Consider the following 25,202-nt stretch of genomic DNA (forward strand, 5'->3'; position numbering starts at 1 on the left):
CTTTATAAATAATGAAACTCTCACCTCAAAATCAAGGTTTATCATTGGAAACAGTATTAGTCAAGTTGACAATGCATGGTGAAGATACTGATGAGACTGGGTAAAATTATGGTTGTATTTAAAGGGATCATCAAAAAAACTATTTCCATGTTGTAAGCTAGAGATTACAAGACTTGAGAAGTGGTTCAAATTCATGTCAACAAGAAGCAATGTGATACCTGCCTATTTGTTTTGAGTACTGGGAGAGTAAACCTGTGCAGCACTGCCAGAACTTCCTAACATTTGAGAGGGGTGGCTGTACCCGATCCTTGCTCAGAGTAATGACCGTGCAGCGCACTTCTACATTATTAGTCTTCCAGGACTCATTTTTGTGCTTGGTCATGAGTTGAAGAGGCAAGCAGGCCTTCTTGAGTGGGGTAGCTTTTGTTTTGGAAAGGACTGCTACTATCCTACAGAAGTAGAGTCTACATGCCAGAGGCCAATATTTGGCATCCTAATTTTTTCTCAGAGTAATTAAATACTACAGGTCATGTTCTTTCTCCTGGGCAGCATTAGCCTGGCCTACCAGGTCACAGGAAGTAATAAGGCAGGTTGTAAACACAAATACCTACAAGGGCCAGACATGAAACAAAAATGAGCCAAGTGTAGTATCAGACATAAGTGCTTTATTGGCCAACTCTGGCTGTTTTGCATTGCTTACAACAGCAACAAATATCTATTTTTCTTGTTCATGGGTCTGCAGGGCTGTCAAGGTGGGTCTTATCTCCTACAGGCTAGTCAGGATCATGTCTGCTCCCTGTTTAACATTGGTAGGAAAACTCGGAGAGATTTCTAATTGGCCTTCCTGCTGACATGATATGTTTATCCTGCTCAGTGTTTTGAAAGGCAAATTAACCAGGCCTCAGTCTTAACACAGTAGTTTAGCAGATGCCTTTGATTGGATCATTGTTCCCAATTCTTCACTCACTTCCCGACTTAGAAATAAACATCTTTCTCCATAAAGGTTTTGTAGAGTCTTTTATATGGCACATCTTCTCTGGCCATATAAAGTGGGTAATTATGTTGCTTGATACTGTTTGATTATTATTTTTTTAACTGTGCCACTTGGAGTACTTGGCATTTCCATGTCTTCCTGCTCTTTTCTGCTCTGTTCCCTTCCTTTTCATTTACTTCAAAAATAACAATTGTCAATATGAAATAGGAGGGAGTGGTAGAAAGAATCCAAGATATAAAGTCTTTCACAGGATGTAAAGTAATTTAAATCAGGTTTTTTTTTTTTTTTCACAAAGTAAAGTGCTATTGGCCTTTTTTTTTTTTTTAAGATTTATTTTTATTTATATATGCATATAGGACAGAGGTATGGGGTGTGAGAGGGTTCACCAGAGACACAGTGGGGAGCAGAACAGGCAGATTGACTGAAATACACTGCTGAAGCTATCAGCAGGCAAGATAGAAGAGGTCTGCTGTGCCATGTGAGTCAGCTACCTGGTCTTGAATAGAACTTGTGCTGCAGAGAGCTTCATAGTGCTGAGACTTAACCTCTTGTGCCACCAGGGAGGCCCGCTACCTAGCTTTTCTAAGACTGCTTGCTTTCTTTTTTAGGAGTTGGAGAGTTATTTTTTAAAATGAGCCCTGTGGATCAGAAGACTTAATCATATATCTATATAATTGTAGAGCAAATGGAGAGAAATAGTATTTAGATGCTGGGAGTGGGGGTCGTGCTCTTTTCTTAAATGAAAACCAGACTGTCCTTAATTTTTTCCTTGCAAATTATTAACTTGACAGATTGCTCCATCCTGTTACCCCCATCTTGAATGTGGAGAGAGTTTACTTGGTAAAATTGTAGGCCCTAACAGATCTGGGCATCATATTCATTTCAATCTTTCAATCTCATTTAGCATTAAAATGGCTAAGCTTCATTTTACTTTATTACAATTAGGCCTTCCTTTGTTAGGGGCAATTTTCCTTCCTCTGTAAATCAATTATTAATATCTGCTTCCTTGTAGATATTTGGGTGATCATTACTACCTGTTTCTTTCAGTTCTTTTGCATTTTACAGGCAGGGTGGTTGAAACTCAGGCTCTACTTATATGAAGCTGATTGCATTTTCCTGCTGCCTTCTTTGTGTGAATGTATCACTCTGAGTCTCCAGAAAACAAATAACTTAGACTGTTCTGGTTTGGCATGCTCTTACTCTCTTACCGCTATTGGAGCTGAACCTGGGAACTGAATATAACTTGAAACTTGTGGTTTGGCTGCTAGAATTCAGAGCTAAACTCTCTGAAGCTAAAAATTATTAATGTTGAATGTTTTAACCCACTAAGTAAACCTGAAAAAATAATGAAATTTAACTCTAGTCAACTCATAAAAACTGTTTGTAGCATCAGTTTTTTTTCTGAGATTAGGAAGAGTGGAAAAAGTATTTGAAAAGGATCTGAGATTGCTAAAGAATTTGAAATTAGTTATTATGGTTTAAAGTAAATGTTACTATCCAAATTCTATTGCCAAATTAAAAAAAGTACCAAACTATACAAAAAAACAAACCCAGAAATCTCACCATGTTATTTACATGCTGCTCTTTCTTCTCCAAGATTATAGTGAATCAGTAAACAAAAATAATGAAGTAGGGCCTCCCTGGTGGCGCAAGGGATTAAGATGCAACCTATGAAGCAGCTCGCAGCCACTGCAGCACGAGTTCGATCCCTGGACAGGGAGCTACCCACATGGCACAGCAGACCTGTCCTGTCTCCTGCTGCTGACATCAGCAGTATATTTCAGTCAATCTGCCTATTGTCCCCACTCTGTCTCTGGTGAATCTTCTCACCCCCCACACCTCTGGCCTGTGCCCCAGTTCTTGTATGCATAAATAAATAAATCTTAAAAAAAATAATGAAGTTTGAAAAATGTCAGTTGTATTTGTTAAACATTTCAGATATACTTTTACATGTTTTGTTCAAATGAATAATCAGAAAATATTTTACATTTTACAGTATTTGATATGTCATTGAATATTTTAATACATATCTTAATTTAAATGATGACTATCTCACCTTTTCATTAACCCCCCCCCCCAGCTTTTTATTGTTGTCAAGCTCATTAAATCTTAGAACACTTGGTAATAGGGGGTATAGGGGTGGGAATTTTAGACCATCTCTAACCTGGCCTCTTGATAGTATGTATGGAAAGGCAGCCCTTTGTTCCCCCATTAGGTAGCACTCAAAAAGGCATTTATCATCTCAAGATCCCGTTAAACTTTCACAGATAGAAATTTCCTTTGCTTTGATATGTGATGATTAATATGACCTGTGTTATGTGTGATAATGATAAAGGTCCATGAAGAGTGTTTGGGGTTCTTTAAAACCAGCAATCTGGAAAACAGGAAGAAAACAGAACTTTTATTGTATCTCAATCTAAGAATTAAGTAAACCTTAATTAATATTTACCATCTAGGCTGACAATGGCATCCTCACTGGGTCTGTATGTAAGACTGCCATGTGTCATGTGTCCGTTACGGTCCATGAGGAGAGGATGGATACAGAAGGTTGATAGAGGCACTTTGTTTCCTTCTTTTCCTTGCTACCTTTATTTTCAACAGATTATGAATTAGAATCCTACATATGCCTAGTTAGGTGGATTTGTGGATTAAACTAAACCAAATCTCACAAAATAAACAAATGGGACAAAAAGATTACTGCAAAGAAACTATATACTGGAGATAATACTAATAACATGAGTAGAGGTGAACCACACACACAGGAGTCAGAACTGATGATTCTCCTGCAATAGTGAGGTGAAAATTAAAAACAGTGTAATTCCACTTGTGAAGACATCCAAAAAATTGAAATAACAAAGAAGACATTTTCACATACGGAATTTTATCCTTTTTGTTAACAGTGAAAATTTCTCCGATTTTTGTCCCTTGAAATACTGGTTAATGATTGTAGGAAGCCGTCATAATTACAAAACAGGACAAGAAGACAAACATTTACAAGTTTTTCAGTGATTATTTATTTATTTATTTATTTATTGTTTATTTATTTTTAAAAATATTTATTTATTTATACAAGCACTGGGTACAATCAGAAGCACGGGAGGGTGAGAGAATTCACCAGAGCCAGAGCAAGGAGCAGAACAAGCAGAAAGACCGAAGTACACTGCTGAGGGGAGCAGCGGGCGGCAGGAGAGGTCTGCGCGCCATGTGGGACACTCGCCTGGTGGCCAGGAATCGAACCGGTGCTGCAGAGGCTGCAGGCAGCTTGGCAACCCAGTGCTCAAACACTGTGCTATCGGGGAGGCCCTCAGTGATTATTTAAAGTCATCTGATACATTATTCAATATCTAGAAAAATTTCACTAACATCAATGATAGTTGTTTAAGTCTCTTTTAGCTTTTCTAAAATAGCAAAATACCAAGTGTAATACATTATTATAACATTAGGGACACACTTATTCTTCCTGTTATGGTAAAATGGATGAAAAAAAAATTAGGAAACACCATGGCAACAACTGAAATGGGTTCTTTCTGGAAGAAATACCTTCAGAACATTTATAGAAATAGTTGCTGATGATTTGGAACATTAAGAATCAAAACAAGTTATTCAGCACACATGCTACATGATTCAAGTAGAGAAGTTTGGTTTACAAATTTGTCCTTCTAATGCTCACACAAGTTTGAAGGCCACTGGCCTAAATGATTTAGACTCAGGAATAATCCCTTATTTCTTCCTACTTAATGTTATATTTGAGACAATCTCTTCATACCTATGGTTTGTCTCAGTTTTAGCTCAGAGCTTTTTTCATCTCTACCTGAGGTTTCTTCTCCTTCCTCTCTTTTTTTCTCCCATTTTTGAAAATTGTTCATTAGTATTATTTTCACAAAAAGGCTATTATTTTGGTTTTTAAAGTTTGGATGCCACAGCCACTGTTGCAAAAAGCATGTTAAAGGAGATTTTTAAACATTTTCAAAATAATTTTTGTTAACTCCTTCATGTCATTAATTTCCTTTTTTCTATATATATCCTCTTGGCTTCAAATTTAATCGTCTCAAAATAACTTTCTACCAATTGAAATTTCAAAACATGTACTTCAAAGTAAGTATCATATAAGTCCAACAATTGTTGAATTTTTGTTACATTTGCTTTAGTTCTCTTTCTACACACACACTTTTTTTTCTGAACCATTTAAAATGAAATTGTCTGCATTAGTACCTTTCACTTCAAAAGGTGAAAATAGTTTTTTTTTTTAAAGATTTATTTATGCATATAAGAACTGAGGTACAGGCCAGAGGTGCTGGGGGGCAGTGAGAGGATTCACCAGACAGAGTTGGGGAGCAGAACAGGCAGATCTACTGAAGTACACTGCTGAGGGGAGCAGTGGGCGAGTAGTTTTTAATGGGACTAGCACAGTATTGTTTTGAAAGGCCAATTTGTATCAAAGGGGCTAAACCAAATATTAAAGACTCACATATTTTCGAGATCATGTTATTATGTAAATGGACGCTTGGGCCCAAAGAGCATGGGCGTGCACATGTGTAAATGTTCACACCTGTGTCTAGAGGCGAGGGATAAAGACAACAGCGGCAGCACAGTGAGGAGGACCATTCTGAGGCAAGACCATGAGATTGAGAATGCTAGAGAGAATGCCAGAGAGGCCAGAGAAAGAGCGTGTAGATTTGCCAGGTGCTAGAGGGCTCGGTTGCCTCCTGAGTCTCCTGGATACCCTTCCCTGCCCTGTCTGGCCTTGCTTGCTTGCCACACAACTATAGAACCCAGGATTATTTGAGTGACTATTTTCTCATTTCTCTCAAGGATGGTTGTAAGAATGGTAAAAAAGTATCAGGCTTTTCTGCCCTCCTGCCATTGGGATTGGTGATGGATCCCTGTGATCCTGAATGCATGCCTGATGACGGGCACCTGGAGTAGGGTGTGGGCATGTGTAACTGGGTACACCTGGGCTAAGACTGGGCTTATAAGGGCGATGTCACGGGAATGCCAGGAGAACCAGAAAACACCGGAGAGTCCAGATAGAGTGAAGGCTTGCTGGGGGTTGGGAGGCCTGTCAGCCTCCTGGCTTCCCTGGCACCCCTGCCTGCTGTGTACCTGGTAAATCCCAATAAAAGCCTGAAAAGCCACTGAGGGCTCCAGGACTCCTCCTTTACCCCGTCTGCTCGTATCATAGAGATCCTGCACTGTACCCTTCCCACTGCTACAATAGTATGTAACTATGGATGGTACCCCCAATCCAGATGCAAAGGGGAGAAGTTAATCATTGTGCAGGATGGATGTTAGAGTATTAAGGCTTAATTTTCTTTGGGAACCCAGAGAAATTATTTATGTAGCAAGTTCTTAAAAAAGATTTTTGCTTTGATTAGCTTGTGATGTTTCTACAAATAACTTTTTTTTTTTTTTTTTTTTAGATTACAGGTCCACCAGGTTGTGGAAAAACTCAGTTTTGTATAATGATGAGTATTTTGGCTACATTACCTACCAACATGGGAGGACTAGAAGGAGGTGTTGTGTACATTGACACAGAATCAGCCTTCAGTGCTGGAAGGTAGGAGATATTATTTTCCATTGTTATCCTTTATTTTTGTAACTTATGTCCAGCATGAAACATTTACAAATAGGTTACCATTTATTTTCTTTGTTTTCTGAGAATACAGAATACTAGATATTGTTTTAAAGAAATTTTCCTTCTAAAATTGATGCAGGAAGCAGTTTCTTTTCATCTTTCTATGCTTATTGGGTCAAATGGGGTTTCTGGATAAGCTGTGTTTTGCAGACAGGAAGAAAGAAGTTTAAGAAAGGGAGGGGAAGAATGTAAGTAGAAAATGGTGGAGAGAAAATTAAGACAAAAGACAAGCAGGCCTGTAACTAATTTCTAGCTGGAAGTAAAATCTTAATGGAAAAATTGCAAATTTCAAAACATTTTTGATTAGTTTAGAAATATTTTACTTTCATCTTTGAAATCACAGGTATTGAATGTAAGAAACACACTAATAGTAAGTGTATCCATGCTTGGAAAGAAAAGATTTCCTTGGTTTGGCAAGAACCTTAACCATTCTCTGAGAGAGGCATTCAGTTATTCGTGTAATTCTATGAACCTGAGATAAGTCTGGTCCTTTGCTCCCTGCTGACATTTATCAGCAGTAGTGCTTCTACACCTGGAGACTGACTCAGTTCTATTAAAGGTATAGTGTGGATCTAATCTTTTGAGTCTTTCTTTAACCATGTCATTATGAATCACATCTCTCCTTCATTTCTAAGAACACTATTTAGATCAAAGCATATTACCTGACGGGCTAAATTCCAAATGGATTATTTTACCCAGAGCTTATTTACATTGTTATCTCTCTCTTGGTTATTTATTCTTTTTAAGGCTATGCCACTGCTTTGTCAGCTCTTTGAGTTAGTGTTGTATCTTTGTATCTTTAAAGCCAAATACAGTGACTGACACATTAACTGTTCAGAAGATTTTTGATAGATGAGTGTATTGACAGGTGTGACTCTCAGATCATGAAATCCAGATACCATTTTCTATTGAAAGAAATGAAGTTTCTTTGGGAATGTGACTGATTTTAGTTCTGGAGCAGGAATTTTTTAAGTTGAATGTGATACCTAGGAGCTATCAGACTACTTCAGGTGTGTCAGAAGGACCCAGACGTCAACTTAAAGAGGCTCTCACTGGCCAAAGATGAAACAAATTGAGTACCAGTAAGAATAATATTTGCAGTGAATTAAAACATGTGAAATGTTTCTATCCATAAGTCTACAATAATAAGAAATGAAAAATAACTAATTGAACACTGTTGGAGGAAGAGGCAGCTAATTTTGAAAATGAGTGAAAAAAAGGGAAATCTAGCATGTAGTCTCCTTTTTTCTATGTACATATATTACTAACAGGTCTTTTTATTATAGATGTAGTCCAGTAATAACGGAAGGAATGATAGAATATTACCAAATTATAAACCCTAACAATCATGGATGTAAGATTTGAATATTGTAATATATAAGAAATACGTATTTTATCTTTATCCTAGTTCTTGGCAAAGGGACTTCTAAAATGTTTGGAATTTCTTGAGGGATTGTGGTGAGAGAAGCATCATTCTTTATTCATAATTAGCTCCTTCCTACAAAACCTGAGTTTATGCTGAGGTGACTCTTGGCGTGTCCCTTAATAGCTTCTGATGGAAATTGGTTGCCAGAGGAAATAATTATGTGATTATAGGACTGGAACTTTCATCCCCTTCCCACCCTCCCTTCACCTTAAACCTCTTCTCTGAGGAAGGGAGAGGGACTAGAAGCTAGCATCACCAATGACTAGTGATTAATCAATCATATTTATGTAATGGAATCTCCACAAAAATCTCCAAGTGATAGGGTTTGGAGACCTTCCAGGTTGGTGAACACATTGAGGTTCTGGGAGGTCGGTGTGCCCAGAGAAGGCAAGCATGGAGGCTCTGCCCCACTCCATAGCTTTCCCTGTCATCTCTTTCATTTGATTGATCTTTTATAATGTACTGGTAATAGTAATTGAAGTGCCTTCTGAATTCTGTGACCCATTCTAGCAGATCATTGTACTTGAGGAGGGATGCTCTGGGAACTCCCAGTTTATACCTGGTTGGTCAGAAGTACCATTGACTTGTTATGCTGAGTCATTGAATTGGCTGAATTCTTTAGATTAAGTCCCCATCATCTCTTATCTGGACTACTCTTCTGGTTAATCTTGCCTTACCCTTGCCCATTTACAACGTCTTTTCAGTTTGTAGCTAGAGTGATTAAAGGAAAAAAAAATGAGGACATGTCAGTCCTGTTCTTAGGTTTTCCATTTTGCTAAATAACAGCTGACCGTAATACCACAGACCTGCAGCTCTTATGTGATCCTCCCCACTAGCCAGCCTTCTGGCCTTTTTAAATTCTCCCCGTTGCTTCCTGCATTCCAGCTTTTTTGCTTCCTTGTTATTCCTCAAACATACCAGGAGTCCTCCCACATCTGGGCTTTTGCACTTGCTGTAATTTTCTCTTTCTATGTGCTGTGTCACTGCATCTCCACTTGATTTATTTCCTCATCTCCCTTAAGCCTGTGCTTAAACCTCATATTACTTTATTAAAGAGGCTTTCCCAGACCATCTATCCTGTAGAAAATAGCACTTGCTCCCGTCTATCACACTGTGTTTTCTCATCCTGATTCACTTTTCTTTACAGCGCTTACCTGTGTATAATATGTATTTATTTATTTGTCTCAGTAGAATCCCAGTTCATGAGAAAAGGGATTTTTTTAGTTTGTTTTATGACTGTTGTTTCTTGCCACATCCTTAGCACCCAGAATAGTACCTGGTGTATAGCAGATCCTCAATAAATATTTGTTGAATGAATGAAGCTTAAGTGTATTCCTTGGAAGGAATATTTTTATCAAAAGGTGTCACTAGATGGCATTGCTTTCAAGCTTTAAATAATTGTCTTGGAGCAAAAGATGGGATCTTTCCTCTTGCTTGTTCTAACCAAAAAAGATCTTTGTGATGATTTTCACAAGAAATTGCTATAATTAATGTGAAGCATATAGAATACATGTATATTTGGTTTTTGATTTTTATTTTTCAGATAGATTTTTAAAGATAAAAATTATATTGGAAAACTTATAGAAAAGTATAGCATGTTGGTATGCAAAAAAACACTCTTTTATAGTTACTTAATGTGGTAACTATGAATAAAGTAAGTTGAGGCCTTCCTTCTGAGGGACCTCAGTGGAGTGAGAGAAGTGTAGGTTTAAAACCTTCCACCACTCAAGCCTCTAATTGAAATCCAGCCTATTTTTTTTAAAATAATTTTTTATTTTTATATTCCCATACAATTGCAATCCCCTTATTTTGACCCCAATCCCTCCCCTCCCCACCCCTCACCCCCCATAGAGTGTCTCTGGTTCATAGTTGTTTGTTGATTTTGATTTTCACTTTCTTATAGTTATTCATTTTCCTGGTCCCTTATTTAAGTTTTCTAGATTCCTGCTGTGAGTGAAACCATCTGGTATTTTTCTTTTTCTTTCTGGCTTATTTCACTGAGCATGATCCCTTCCAGCACCATCCATGTTGCTGCAAATTGCATGTGTTTATCTTTTTTGAATGCTGAGTAATATTCCATGGTATATATGTACCACATCTTCTTGATCCAGTCATCTATTTTTGGGCATTTGGGTTGTTTCCAAAGCTTAGCTATTGTAAACAGTACTGCTATAAACATAGGGGTGCAGGTGCTCTTTGGAATTGATGTTTCTGTGTCCTTTGGGTAAATATCTAGGAGTGGAATTGCTGGATCATATGGAAGCTCTATGTTTAGTAGGTCCAGAAATCTCCACACAGCTCTCCATAGTGGTTGGACCAGTTTGCACTCCCACCAACAGTACAGGAGAGTTCCTTTTTCTCTACAACTTCGCCAACATTTGTTGTTGCTAGTTTTTTTAATATGTGCCATTCTCACTGGTGTAAGATGGTATCTCATGGTAGTTTTGATTTGCATTTCTCTGATTGCAAGTGATGTTCAACATTTTTTCATATGCCTGTTGGCCATACGCATTTCCTCTTCAGAGACGTTTCTTTTTAGCTCTTCTGCCCATTTTTTGACTGGATTATTTTCTTTGTTGTTGTTGAGTCTCATCAGCTCTTTGCAGATTTTTGTGATCAGTCCTTTATCATTAGTGTTGTGTGCAAAAATGTTCTCCCAGTTGGTGGGGTTTCTCTTTGTTTTTGTTATTGTCTCTTTTGCTGTGCAGAAGCTCTTTAATTTGATGTAGTCCCAGCTGATTATCTTTGCCTTCACTATCACTGCTTTGGGTGATGTGTCTGTAAAGATGTCTTTGATGTGCATATCATGTAGTGTTTCGCCTATATTTCCTTCTATGTATTTTATGGTTTCAGGTCTTATGTCTAGTTCTTTAATCCATTTTGAGTTGATTTTCGTGTATGGTGTTAGGTAGTGGTCAAGCTTCATTCTTTTGCATGTAGCGACCCAGTTTTCCCAGCACCATTTATTGAACAAACTTTCTTTGCTCCAATGCATAGTCTTTGCTCCATTGTCAAAGATTAGTTGACCATAAATCTGTGGGTTTATTTCTGGATTTTCTATTCGATTCCATTGGTCTGTATGTCTGTTCTTGTTCCAATACCATGCAGTTTTGATGATTATGGCTTTGTAGTATAGTTTGAAGTCTGGGAGTGTGATGCCTCCATTCCCTTCTTTTTTTTTCAGGAGAGCTTTGGCTATTCGGGGTTTTTGGTAATTCCATATGAATTTCATCAATAATTGTTCTATTTCTTTGAAGAATGACATTGAAATTTTGATTGGAATAGCATTGAATCTGTATATTGCTTTTGGTAGGATGGCCATTTTAATAATGTTTATTCTTCCAATCCATGAGCAGGGGATGTCTTTCCATTTCTTTGTGTCTTCTATTTGTTTTAACAGTGTTTTATAGTTTTCTTTGTATAGGTCCTTTACCTCTTTTGTTAGATTTATTCCCAATTATTTGAAATCCAGCCTTTTGTTGGAGGAGAATATTATTATTTTCTGTCTGCTGTGTTAGGTAGTCTCAGTCTGGTTCCTAAATACCTGGGCATCCAAATTTGGAAAAAACTTCCATGTTTCTGGTAAACATTGCCATACCTATGCTATTAAAAATACAGGGGTTACCATTACCAGAGATTTCTAGCTGACTTTTCTGAGTACCACTAAACTCAGCAGAGTTGTGATATTCAAAAAAATTTACACATTTTCCCCAAACCCTCAAAACTTTCCATTCCTGCCTTTGCTAAAGTTGTCTCTTCTTGGCTTTCATCACTTAGATCATTTCCTCCTTTTCTTCAATTTCTGTCTCTCTCAAGCTCTTCTGGAGGGTCATTTCATCCATTTTGTCTTCATTCTCTGCACAACTTTTGTGTTATTCCTTACTCTAAAAGTAACTTTTCCTTTTCAAACTAATTGTATGTTTTCAAATTTTTCAAAATATACTTTTGAAAATGGTGTTAATTTTTTTTCCTGCTTTAGATTTTTCTATTTAATTTCTGATTATAGCACATGTGAGAAACTTATTTTTGTTGATCTCTTTAAAGTTCTCTACCTCTTCTTGGAAGTCTTAAATTATCTAGAAATGAAAACATTGTTTTTATGTACTTTTGTATATAAAAGGAACAGCAAATATAGGATGGTTTTAGTGTTTACAGTCCCTCTTCAAGTCCTCCTTGGGTGGTTATATAGTAGGCTGATAAAAAAATCATTTTATTATTTTTTAAAAAAAATGCATCCAAGAACTGGGGTGCAGGGCAGAGCTGTATTGGGGAGGTGAGAGGACTCATCAGAGACAGAGTGGGGAGCAGAACAGGCAGATCTACTGAAATTCACTGCTGAGGGGAGCAGCAGGCGAAGTAGGAGAGGTCTGCTGCATCATGTGGGTCAGCTAGCTCCGTGGCAGGGAATCAAACTCATGCTGCAGTGGTTGGCAATAGCTTGGTGACGCTGACACTTTAACCCCTGTGCCACCAGGGAGGCCCCCTACTTTTTTTCCCGATGTGCAATGGCTTATGAACTTTTTATTGAGTTGCTCCCCAAAGGGTATCCACTTCCGCTGCCTCAATGCCTCAAAACTTTGGTGTTATTAGTCTCAGACTCCACTGAGTCTGAGACTCAGTATCGTTTTACTTTATATTTTACATTTTAATAGGACACATTTATTAGGAGAAGGAGAAAAGAGAAGCATCTATACAGTCATAGGCAGACAGGAGAGCTGTTAAAGTATCATTTTAAGTAAAAGATTCAAAGAGTTTTCTTTTAGGAATTTTTATTTATTTATTTATTTTTATTTATTTATTTTTTTAGATAATAAATTTTATTTTTATATTCCCCATACAATTGCAGCCCCCCCATTCTGACCCCAATCCCTCCCCTCCCGCCCCCCTAAAAGTGTCTCTGGTTCATAGTTTTTTGTTGATTTTGATTTTCACTTTCTTATAGTTATTCATTTTCCTGGTCTCTTATTTAAGTTTTCTAGATTCCTGCTATGAGTGAGACCATCCGGTATTTTTCTTTTTCTTTTTGGCTTATTTCGCTGAGCATGATCCCTTCCAGCGCCATCCACGTTGCTGCAAATTGCATGTGTTTATCTTTCTTGAATGCTGAGTAATATTCCATGGTATATATGTACCACATCTTCTTGATCCAGTCATCTATTTTTGGGCATTTGGGTTGTTTCCAAAGCTTAGCTATTGTAAACAGTGCTGCTATAAACATAGGGGTGCAGGTGTTCTTTGGAATTGATGTTTCTGTGTCCTTTGGGTAAATACCTAGGAGTGGAATTGCTGGATCATATGGAAGCTCTATGTTTAGTAGGTCCAGAAATCTCCACACAGCTCTCCATAGTGGTTGGACCAGTTTGCACTCCCACCAACAGTGCAGGAGAGTTCCTTTTTCTCCACACCCTCGCCAACATTTGTTGTTGCTAGTTTTTTTAATATGTGCCATTCTCACTGGTGTAAGATGGTATCTCATGGTAGTTTTGATTTGCATTTCCCTGATGACAAGTGATGTTGAACATTTTTTCATATGCCTGTTGGCCATTTGCATTTCCTCTTCAGAGACGTTTCTTTTTAGCTCTTCTGCCCATTTTTTGACTGGATTGTTTTCTTTGTTGTTGTTGAGTCTTATCAGCTCTTTGCAGATTTTTGTGATCAGTCCTTTATCATTAGTGTTGGGTGCAAAAATGTTCTCCCAGTTGGTGGGGTTTCTCTTTGTTTTTGTTATTGTCTCTTTTGCTGTGCAGAAGCTCTTTAATTTGATGTAGTCCCAGCTGTTTATCTTTGCCTTCACTATCACTGCTTTGGGTGATGTGTCTGTAAAGATGTCTTTGATGTGCAAATCACGTAGTGTTTCGCCTATATTTCCTTCTATATATTTTATGGTTTCAGGTCTTATGTCTAGTTCTTTAATCCATTTTGAGTTGATTTTTGTGTATGGTGTGAGGTAGTGGTCAAGCTTCATTCTTTTGCATGTAGCGACCCAGTTTTCCCAGCACCACTTATTGAACAAACTTTCTTTGCTCCAATGCATAGTCTTTGCTCCTTTGTCAAAGATTAGTTGACCATAAATCTGTGGGTTTATTTCTGGATTTTCTATTCGATTCCATTGGTCTGTATGTCTGTTCTTGTTCCAATACCATGCAGTTTTGATGATTATGGCTTTGTAGTAGAGTTTGACGTCTGGGAGTGTGATGCCTCCATTCCCTTCTTTTTTTTTCAGGAGAGCTTTGGCTATTCGGGGTTTTTTGTGATTCCATATGAATTTCATCAATAATTGTTCTATTTCTTTGAAGAATGACATTGAAATTTTGATTGGAATAGCATTGAATTTGTATATTGCTTTTGGAAGGATGGCCATTTTAATAATGTTTATTCTTCCAATCCATGAGCAGGGGATGTTTTTCCATTTCTTTGTGTCTTCTTCTATTTCTTTTAACAGTGTTTTATAGTTTTCTTTGTATAGGTCCTTTACCTCTTTTGTTAGATTTATTCCCAAATATTTGATTTTTTTGTTTCAATAACAAAAGGGATGGTTTTTTTGATTTCTTCTTCTTCAGATTTATGTTTGTGTATAGGAAGGCTACTGACTTTTGCGTGTTGATTTTGTATCCTGCCACTTTACTGAACTGATTGATGAGTTGAATTAGTTTTTCTGTGGAGTTTTTGGGGTTCTCTATGTATAATATCATATCGTCTGCAAATAGTGATAGTTTGACTTCTTCTTTTCCTATTTGGATTCCTTGGATGTCTTTCTCTTGTCTTATTGCCCTGGCTAGGACTTCCAGTATTATATTGAAAAGCAGTGGTGAGAGTGGACATCCTTGTCTTGTTCCAGATCTTAATGGAATTGCTTTCAGCTTTTCACCATTGAGAATGATACTGGCTGTTGGCTTGTCATAGATGGCCTTTATGATGTTGAGGTATGTTCCTTGTATCCCAAGAATTTCAAGGGCTTTTATCATGAATGGGTGTTGCACTTTGTCGAAAGCTTTCTCAGCATCTATTGATATTATCATATGGTTTTTATATTTCTTTTTGTTGATGTGTTGGATAACGTTGATTGATTTTCGGATGTTGAACCATCCTTGTGTCCCTGGAATGAATCCTACTTGGTCGTGGTGAATTATCTTATGGATACATTGTTGGATTCTGATAGCTAAAATTTTATTGAGGATTTTTGCATCAGTGTTCATTAGGGAGATTGGCCTGTAGTTTTCCTTTTTTGTGTTGTCCTTGTTCGGTTTTGGTATTAGTGTAATGTTGGCTTCATAGAACGTGTTTGGTATTGTCCCTTCCTTCTCAATTTTTTGGAAGAGTTTGTGAAGGATAGGCACTAATTCGTCTCTGAATGTTTGGTAGAATTCATTTGTAAATTCATCAGGTCCTGGGCTTTTGTTTTTGGGGAGGTTTTTGATTACCATTTCAATTTCACTAATTGTAATTGGTCTGTTTAGGTGTTCTATTTCTTCTTTATCTAGCTTTGGGTGATTGTAGAGTTGTAGGAATTTGTCCATCTCCTCTAGATTGTTAAACTTGTTTCCATATAACTGTTCATAGTAGTTACTGATTATTCTTTTGATTTCTGCTGTGTCCGTTGTGATTTCTCCTCTTTCATTGATGATCCTGTTTATTTGTGCTTTCTCCCTTTTTTCCTTTGTGAGCCTGGCTAGGGGTTTGTCTATTTTATTGATTTTTTCAAAGAACCAGCTCTTGGTTTCATTGATCTTTTGGATTGTTTTTTTAGTTTCAATTTCATTTATTTCTGCTTTGGTTTTTATTATTTCTTTTCTTCTACTGGTTTTGGGGTTTTTTTTGTTGTTCTTTTTCTAGATCTTTGAGCTTCGAGATTAGGTTGTTTCTTGGAGTTCTTTCTTGTTTCTTGATGTGAGCTTCTATTGCTATATATTTTCCTCTTATTACTGCTTTTGCTGCATCCCATACATTTAGGATATTGGTGTCCTCCTTGTCGTTCAATTCAAAGAATTTTTTAATTTCTTCTTTGATCTCCTCATTAGTCCAGTGGTCTTCCAGTAGTGTGGTTTTTAATCTCCATGAGGTAGGAAAGTTCCTTGCCTTCTTTTTATGGTTTATTTCTAGTTTGATGCCTTCATGGTCAGAAAAGATGGTTGATATGATTTCAATCTTGGTGTATCTGTTGATGTTTGTCTTGTGCCCCAGTATGTGATCGATCCTGGAGAATGATCCGTGTGCACTTGAGAAAAATGTGTACTCCGTTTTTTTGGGGTTTAGTGTTCTATAGATGTCTGTTAAGCCCAATTGCTCTAGGTCCTTATTTAGAGCTTTGGTTTCTTTACTTATTTTTTGTCTTGTTGATCTATCCATTGTTGATAGTGGTGTGTTGAAGTCTCCCACTACGTATGTGTTTTCTCCGATGTCTGTTTTCAGAGAGGACAACAGTTGTCTGATATATTTTGGTGCTCCTTCGTTTGGTGAGTATATGTTAATGAGTGTTATTTCTTCTTGAAGTATTGTCCCCTTGATCATAATGTAGTGACCATTGGGGTCTCTTTTTATCTTTTTGATTTCGAAATCTGTTTTATCTGATATAAGTATAGCTGTTCCTGCTTTCTTTTTTGGTCCATTTGCTTGTAGGATTGTTTTCCATCCTTTAACTTTGAGCCTATTTTTATCTTTTGTAGCTAAATGTGTTTCCTGGAGACAGCAAAAGGTTGGGTTTTGTTTCTTAATCCAGGCTGCAACTCTATGTCTTTTTATTGAAGAGTTTAGTCCATTTACATTTAGAGTTAATATTGATATGTTAGCATCTGTATTTGCCATTGTGATTGTCTTTCCTTTGATTTTATTTATTTATTCTTTTAATAACTTTTTTTTTTTTTGGCCTTCTTTCATTGTTATTCGTCCCTCTGAGGTTCTGGCTTTAGGACAACTTGTAGTAATTTTTGGAGTGGGGGTTTAGTTGTAATGAAATTCCGGAGTTTCTGTTTGTCTGGGAAGGTCCATATTCTTTCTTCAAAGAGGAAGGAGAGCTTTGCGGGATAGAGTATTCTTGGTTGGCATCTGTTTTCTTGGAGTCTGTTGACTATGTCCCTCCACTCTCTCCTTGCCCGTAGTGTTTCTTCGGAGAAGTCTGTTGTGAGCCTGATTGGCTTTCCTTTGAATGTTATCTGTTTCTTCCCTCTTGCCAGCTTCATTATTTTTTCCTTGTCCTGGATTCTTGGGAGCTTTACTATTATGTGTCTTGCTGTATTTTTCCTTTCGTCGTGGAAGTTTGGTGTTCTTCTTGCTTCTTGTATATCAATTTTCAGCTCCTTCTTCACATTTGGGAAGTTCTCTTCAATTATCTCTTTGAATATTTTCTCTGTTCCTACATCTCTCTCCTCTCCTTCTGGTATTCCTATAACTCTTATATTTCCTTTCCTCATGGAGTCAGATAGTTCCCGAAGTCTTTCTTCGTTCTTTTTCCCTCGTACTTCTCTTTCCTTTTCTGTTTTGGTTCTTTTTATTTCTGTGTCTTCAAGATTACTTATTCGTTCTTCCATTTCATCTATTCTGCTTTCATTGCTTTTCCCAGAATTCTTTAGTTCTTCCATTAATTCTTTGATCTCCTGCATTTCTTTTACTTCCCTCTTTAGGGACTCAATTTCTTTCTTCTGACCATTGTTTTCCCTCTCTAGGGACTCAATTGCATTCTTCTGATCGTTGATTATTTTTCCCTTATCACTGTTTTCCTTTATGACTTCTGTCAGTTTTTTAATCACGGCAATTTTAAATTCTCTTTCTGGAAGGCTCAGAAATTCTTCCAAGTTATTGTCGTTGCAATCTGGGGGCTGGTTTTCTTTTTGTGGTGTGCTTTTTCTCTGGAGAGTTGCTAGGTTGCGTGTGGTTCTTCTCCTCCCTACTGTCTGTTTTCTAATTTGCCGTATGCGTTGGGACACTGTGTAGTTGGGACTGGCCGGCATCTTGGGTGAGCTTCTCTGCTCTCCTCTGGTTCCTCCAGGAGTCATCTGTCAGTTTCAAGCAGTCTTTACTGGAGAAAGGTCCCTGTTCTAAAATGCCAATGTGGGGACACACTCCCCTGTGCGCCTGGTCTGCCCCGGCGGTGGGTTCCTGCTCCCCCTCTGGGCTTGGACTGCAGGCCAGAGGGGGTCTGGCGTGGGCGAACTTCCCCCGCTCACCTCTGGCTCCTGAGGAAGCCTTCTGCAGGTAGTCTTTACTGAAGAAATGTCCCTGTTCTAAAATGGTGATGTGGGACACACTCCCTGCGCGTCCGGTGTCAGGCACACTCTTCTGCGCGCCTGGTCTGCCCCGGCTTTGGGTGCTCGCTCTCCCTGTGGGCTCAGACTACTGGTCGGAAGGGGCCCGGTGTGGGCTAACTCCCCAGCTGTCCACTGGCTCCTTCAGGAGTCTCTGCTGGCTTCAAGTCGGTAGGTGGCGCCAGAGATCTCTCCTAGAGCCCTTGGGGAGCTGATTTTCCACCCCGTGGGACAGGGAACAGAGCGGGGATGGTAGGGTACACCTCAATGGCTTTGGGGTGCTGTGTCAGCCTTGTGCCCCACTGTCATGGGGAACCCACGCCCCTAATTTCGTGCCCCGGGTCTCAGTTCCAAAGCCCTCAGTTCCAGGACGCGGGCTGTAGCCCAGATCAGTGGTGCGGGAATGGCGCCTTTTGAATCCCGCTCCCCTGCCTGGGCACCTGGTTCCTGCTCACTCAGGGAGGGCCTCCGCGCGTCTCCCCGCAAGCCTAGGTCGCAGGCGCGGGGACCTGGGCAGCTGCGATCTGGATCCGCGTTTGCTTTTCTTTTTTTTTTTTTTTTGGTTTTTTTTTTTTTTTTTATAAATTTTATTGTTATATTCCCCATACAATTGCAGCCCCCCATTCTGACCCCAATCCCTCCCCTCCCGCCCCCGCCCCCCTAAAAGTGTCTCTGGTTCATAGTTTTTTGTTGATTTTGATTTTCACTTTCTTATAGTTATTCATTTTCCTGGTCCCTTATTTAAGTTTTCTAGATTCCTGCTATGAGTGAGACCATCCGGTATTTTTCTTTTTCTTTTTGGCTTGTTTCGCTGAGCATGATCCCTTCCAGCGCCATCCATGTTGCAGCAAATTGCATGTGTTTATCTTTTTTGAATGCTGAGTAATATTCCATGGTATATATGTACCACATCTTCTTGATCCAGTCATCTATTTTTGGGCATTTGGGTTGTTTCCAAAGCTTAGCTATTGTAAACAGTGCTGCTATAAACATAGGGGTGCAGGTGTTCTTTGGAATTGATGTTTCTGTGTCCTTTGGGTAAATACCTAGGAGTGGAATTGCTGGATCATATGGAAGCTCTATGTTTAGTAGGTCCAGAAATCTCCACACAGCTTTCCACAGTGGTTGGACCAGTTTGCACTCCCACCAACAGTGCAGAAGAGTTCCTTTTTCTCCACACCCTCGCCAACATTTGTTGTTGCTAGTTTTTTTAATATGTGCCATTCTCACTGGTGTAAGATGGTATCTCATGGTAGTTTTGATTTGCATTTCCCTGATGACAAGTGATGTTGAACATTTTTTCATATGCCTGTTGGCCATTTGCATTTCCTCTTCAGAGAAGTTTCTTTTAAGCTCTTCTGCCCATTTTTTGACTGGATTATTTTCTTTGTTGTTGTTGAGTCTCATCAGCTCTTTGTAGATTTTTGTGATCAGTCCTTTATCATTAGTGTTGGGTGCAAAAATGTTCTCCCAGTTTGTGGGGTTTCTCTTTGTTTTTGTTATTGTCTCTTTTGCTGTGCAAAAGCTCTTTAATTTGATGTAGTCCCAGCTGTTTATCTTTGCCTTCACTATCACTGCTTTGGGTGATGTGTCTGTAAAGATGTCTTTGATGTGCAAATCACGTAGTGTTTCGCCTATATTTCCTTCTATATATTTTATGGTTTCAGGTCTTATGTCTAGTTCTTTAATCCATTTTGAGTTGATTTTTGGGTATGGTGTGAGGTGGTGGTCAAGCTTCATTCTTTTGCATGTAGCGACCCAGTTTTCCCAGCACCATTTATTGAACAAACTTTCTTTGCTCCAATGCATATTCTTTGCTCCTTTGTCAAAGATTAGTTGACCATAAATCTGTCTTTTCTGCGCGCGATGCCGATTCCGATCCGCACTTGGTTTTCCAGCGCGCTGCTTTTCCGCGCAATCCTGACCGCGATCCGCGCCTGCTTTTCAAGCGCGCCGCTTTCTGCGCAAGCTTACCAGGTGGCAGGGGCTGTGTGCTGGTGCTGGCCTCCTCCTGGGGGGCGGGGTCTCTCTTTAATGGCGCCGGGAGCTCACCTCCTCGGCGGATCCTGCAGGGTTCTCCACAGCTCCCGTTCACGGGGTGTGGTGGCTGCAGTAGTTCCTTTCCACTCACAGTCCCACTTGCTGCGTCCTTTGTTCTTGTTGGCCGTTTTAGTTTGTTGTTTCCCTCCTCTCTGCCGGTCGGATAGTGCCGCCTCTGTGGGCGGGGGAAGGGAGCAGGGTTCTGCGCTTCCCTCTCTTCTGGTCCTCTTTTATGGCCACTTTCTTCTTCGGGTAGTTTGCTGGAGTCACCCGTTTATCTTCCATGTCCCAGTTCTCACTGGGACCTGCCGCTTTTCCTCCCTATTAACTTTTTTTAATGGGAGATCTTACTCGCAGAGTCTCCTCGCCGCCAAGTTGCTCCGCCCCCCCTCTTTTAGGAATTTTTAATCAGAAATACTTAGAATGTCTCGTATTGCTCTTCATGTCATATACTGCTAATGCTGACAGTTGCCTCCTACCTTTGTGGTCCTCTACCTCATGCGTCAGATCTAGCTTTGAGGTCAGAATTCAGTGTTTACAAAATCATTTTTTTTTGTTTACCAAGGAAATATTGGTAACATTCATTTGTTTAGAACACGATTTCCTGTTTACCAAGAAATCATTTGTTAGCATTTATTTTGTATGTATTAAGTTTTATGTGAAAGTATACTTTTCTCATCTAAGACATGGAGATTATAGCTGATACCTGATTATTAGAATAATATTCTATATTTATTCAAATATATTTGTTTCAATCATGAAAAAGAAAATATTTTCCTTATTTACTAATCTTATAACTTCTAATCAAGTCATCATTTATAGAAAACATTTATTCCCAGAAAGATAAACATTAGAGACATTATTTTTGCTCAACAGTACATGAGACCTAAACACTGTTGCTGATCTCAAGCTCTGACCACTGACCTCTCAGTGCTTATAAAGGAGGGCTTACATTCTAAAATTGTGCATTATGCCATCTTGTTCATACTTACTCTACTGATAAGACTTGTTCTAGTGTTCCTTGAAGCTTATGAATTTCCTAATTAAAATTCATTAGAGGGCCTCCCCGGTGGCGCAGTGGTTGAGTGCTGGGTTGCGAAGCTACCCGCAGCCTCTGCAGCGCCGGTTCGATCCCCGGCTGCTCCCCGGCCACTGGAGGAGGGTCCCACATGGCGCGCAGACCTCTCCTGCCGCCCGCTGCTCCCCTCAGCAGTGTACTTCAGTCCTTCTGCCTGCTCTGCTCCCTGCTGTGGCTCTGGTGAATTCTCTCACCCTCCCGCGCTTCTGACTGTACCCAGTGCTTGTATAAATAAATAAATAAATCTTAAAAAAATGCAGACTTTAAAAAAAAAAAAACAAAATTCATTAGAGGTTTAGCAGTATGACCTTAAATGCCACTGACTATTTTCACTTGTGCTATTTTCCCCCCTACTGCCTCCTACCGCCAGATTGGTTGAAATAGCAGAATCCCGATTTCCCAGCTACTTTAACAATGAAGAAAAATTACTTTTGACAAGCAGTAAAGTTCATCTTTATCGAGAACTCAGCTGTGATGAAGTTCTACAAAGGTATACCATTTTTGATTTTGGTAGAAGATTTACCATTTTTTTCATGTTCCAACTTCTAATTGAAATAAAAGTGCCTGCCTATTCAGATTATGGGAAATAATTTTTTAGTGTTGTTCTTTATTTACTACAGCCAATTGATGATGTTTTTCTTTAAAAATGGAAAAAAATATTGAGCAAAGTATTTCAGATTTAATTAATATTTTAAATAGTGTATATTGTTTCATTAATAAAGTGCCTCCAGAGTTGAACAGTTTAAAATGGCAAATATTGGGGGGTGGGGAGGGGAGGGATTGGGGTCAAAATAAGGGGGTTGCAATTGTATGGGGAATATAAAAATAAAATTTATTAAAAAAAATAAAAATAAAACTGTGAATTTTAGCATGAAAAAAATGGCAAATATATATTACCTCACATAGTTTCTGAGGGTCGGGTATTTGAGGGCAGCTTAGCTGCGTGTTTCTGGCTCAGGTTTGCTCAAAAATCAAGCTGTTGGATAGGATTGTAGTCATCTCAAGGCTCAATTAGGGCTGGAGAATCTCAGAACATCCATTCATACTGTTGCTGGAAAACCTTCCTTCCTTGCTGGATGTTTTTTCCTCTTCATTTGGGCCTCTCCATAGGGCTGCTTACAACATGGTACTTTGCCTCCCCTGGTGTGAGTGATATGAAAGAGCATGAGCAAGTGACAGGGAGTCCAAGTTGGAAGCTATAGCCATTTATAACCTATTCTCCGAAGTGGCATCACTTTGTTAAATGCTATTAATCAATAGCCCAACCCTGCTAAGAGTAGGGCAGGGGACTCCACAGAAGTGTGAATACTGTGGAGTGGAAGTAAATGCAGGCCATTTTGGAGACTGGCCATCCCAAGTAGTTCTGCTCTAAAATTGGAGATTTAGCAGTATCATATAAGAACCAAAGGATGAAACAAAACAAACATTGTGGCCCATTTTCAAAAGCATGCAGTATGCATAGGAGAGCTGTAACCATTACTGTAATATAGGGAAGAACAATTTTTGTTGTTTTAAAGTTGATTAATCTTTGCAGTACTCCATTTTACCAAATTTTCCTTTAATGTTTCCAGTATTTCACAAATTTTGTTTTAACAGGATTGAATCCTTGGAAGAAGAAATTATTTCTAAAGGAGTTAAACTCGTAATTATTGACTCTGTTGCTTCTGTGGTAAGAAAGGAGTTTGACCCACAACTTCAAGGCAACATGAGAGAAAGAAACAAATTCTTGGCAAGAGAAGCAGCCTCCTTGAAGTATTTGGCTGAGGAGTTTTCAATCCCAGTAAGTTTTTCTTTTTTTCCTCTTTTATTTCTTTTCTATTAAGTTTATGAACATAATATCAGGTAATAGAAAGGAAATGCAAAGCAAGTGGCTTTTCAAAGGTAACATAGTTCTAATTGCTATAGTAAATAACATCATGTTTATTGAGATTATTTTATGTTTTCATAATTTGAGCCTAAGACAGATTTAAATGTCATTGATAAGAGTTCCTATGGTTATTTCTTTTCTACCCTCATTTACTCTTCATATTATATATTACTTTCATCACACTGAGATAAATACCAAATAATGAGACTCCACAAAATTGCCTAGGCCTACTTATATTCAATATCTTTTGTGGTAGTAGTTATCAGTTTTCTAGGTATTTTAGGTTTCGATATTATGTTATTCTAATCAGTATTGTTTTATATGCTACAGACTTTGTTTTGTGTCACTTGACCAATATTGAATATTTTCATGTGTTCAGAGTGATAGTAATGGAAGTGTCACTAAGGAAACCTTGAAAGTTTGGTTACTGTTGACATGGCTGTCAGTAGTGGGAATTGTGATCATGAATTCTGAAGATGAGTGTATATTGCAAAGGTTTGTGGTTAGTAAAGTGCCAAAACTAAATGTAACAAGTTATTTTACATTAGCAGCATGTGGGAAAGTTCTGTTTGTTCTTTCGCCTCACCAATATTTAGTATTATTAGGCTTTTTAGTTTTAGCCATGCATCATCTCAACAGGAGATAATCAAATTTCTTAAATGGAAATAAAATTTAGTTGTGAGAATTTAAATTTCTAAATTATTTATGAATGATTTGCTAGTGTCTTTGAAAACTTAGTTTTGCTTATTTGTAACATATAGTATATGTACCAGTAAACTACCACATAGTCTTTGAGATGTATAAACCCAAGCAAAAAGTCAAGAGAGAAAATGTGGAATGCAAAAATTTTACATATTTTAACAGCTTTTTAATTATTGTTGGGATATATGATATATTTCTTGGTAAGTCAAGTGCTAAAAAAATTATCCAGGATATTGCTCATTTCTTAAAATTCGCTGTGGTCAGTTAAAATGACAAATTCAAATCCCTGTTATCCCTGGTCAAGAAAAATAAGGAAATTTTAGAATATTTTAGTTACTTGATTAAATGAAAAAGTTAAGTATGTATGTTTATTTTTTAATGCATGATTGTTGCTGCACTTTATCCTGTGTAAAATATAAGCATTGACTTACTTAAAAGTTGAATTTGTTTGCTCTTAAATAGTAATTATAAGTTAATGCTTTTCTGTTTTTCTGAGATGACTTATTTTTCTGAGTGAAGAAAGGGGCTCTACTTTTTATTTTATTTTTTTATTTTTATTTTTTTTAAAGATTTATTTTATTTATTTATACAAGCACTTGGTACAGTCAGAAGCGCGGGAGGGCGAGAGAATTCACCAGAGCGGGGAACAGAGCAGGCAGACTGACAAAGAAATACACTGCTGAGGGGAGCAGCGGGCAGCAGGAGAGGTCTGGGTGCCATGTGGGACCCTCACCCGTGGCCGGGGATCGAACTGGCGCTGCAGAGGCTGCGGGCAGCTTCGCAACCCAGCGCTCAACCGATGCGCCACTAGGGGAGGCCCTCTACTTTTTTTTTTTTAAACAGTGCCCTCTGAATGAATAGATTCTTAATATCCTCATGTCACCATCTTTGCCTTTATGTTTCTGTTTAGAGATAACTGCATAATATAGTATGTACTTATACAAAACAGTGTAGTATTAGTTTTTGTGGCAAATATTGGTTTTTGAAGTCTTTTGAAATATACTTCCTTTAGAAAATGTCAGCATTTTCTTACTCTTATTATCCCACTTAAATGGAAAGTCGTAAACTTTCCAGCTTTAAAGCTAGACTTTAAAAAAAAAATTTTGCGTAGAAGATATGGGGTGTAGGCAAGAGGTGTGGGGTGGTGAGATGATTCACCAGTGACAGAGCGGGGAGCAGAATAGGCGTATTTACTGAAATACACTGCTAAGGGGAACAGGAG

General features: G+C 38.4%; 1 protein-coding gene across 1 annotated transcript in view; it reads left to right on the top strand.

Annotated features, from left to right (window-relative positions):
- RAD51B (RAD51 paralog B) overlaps window positions 1-25,202 on the top strand; it is a gene marked incomplete at both ends in the record, with an annotated part of 653,574 nt that overhangs the window by 11,807 nt on the left and 616,565 nt on the right. The window contains 3 exons of the mRNA XM_084240286.1: window positions 6,415-6,551; window positions 21,782-21,901; window positions 23,008-23,191. Of these exons, the coding sequence (XP_084096412.1) occupies window positions 6,415-6,551; window positions 21,782-21,901; window positions 23,008-23,191 (441 nt within the window). The remainder of the gene's footprint in view (window positions 1-6,414; window positions 6,552-21,781; window positions 21,902-23,007; window positions 23,192-25,202) is intronic.

Source organism: Talpa europaea (assembly GCF_964194135.1).
Source record: "Talpa europaea genome assembly, chromosome: 8".
Classification (NCBI taxonomy): Eukaryota; Metazoa; Chordata; class Mammalia; order Eulipotyphla; family Talpidae; genus Talpa; species Talpa europaea.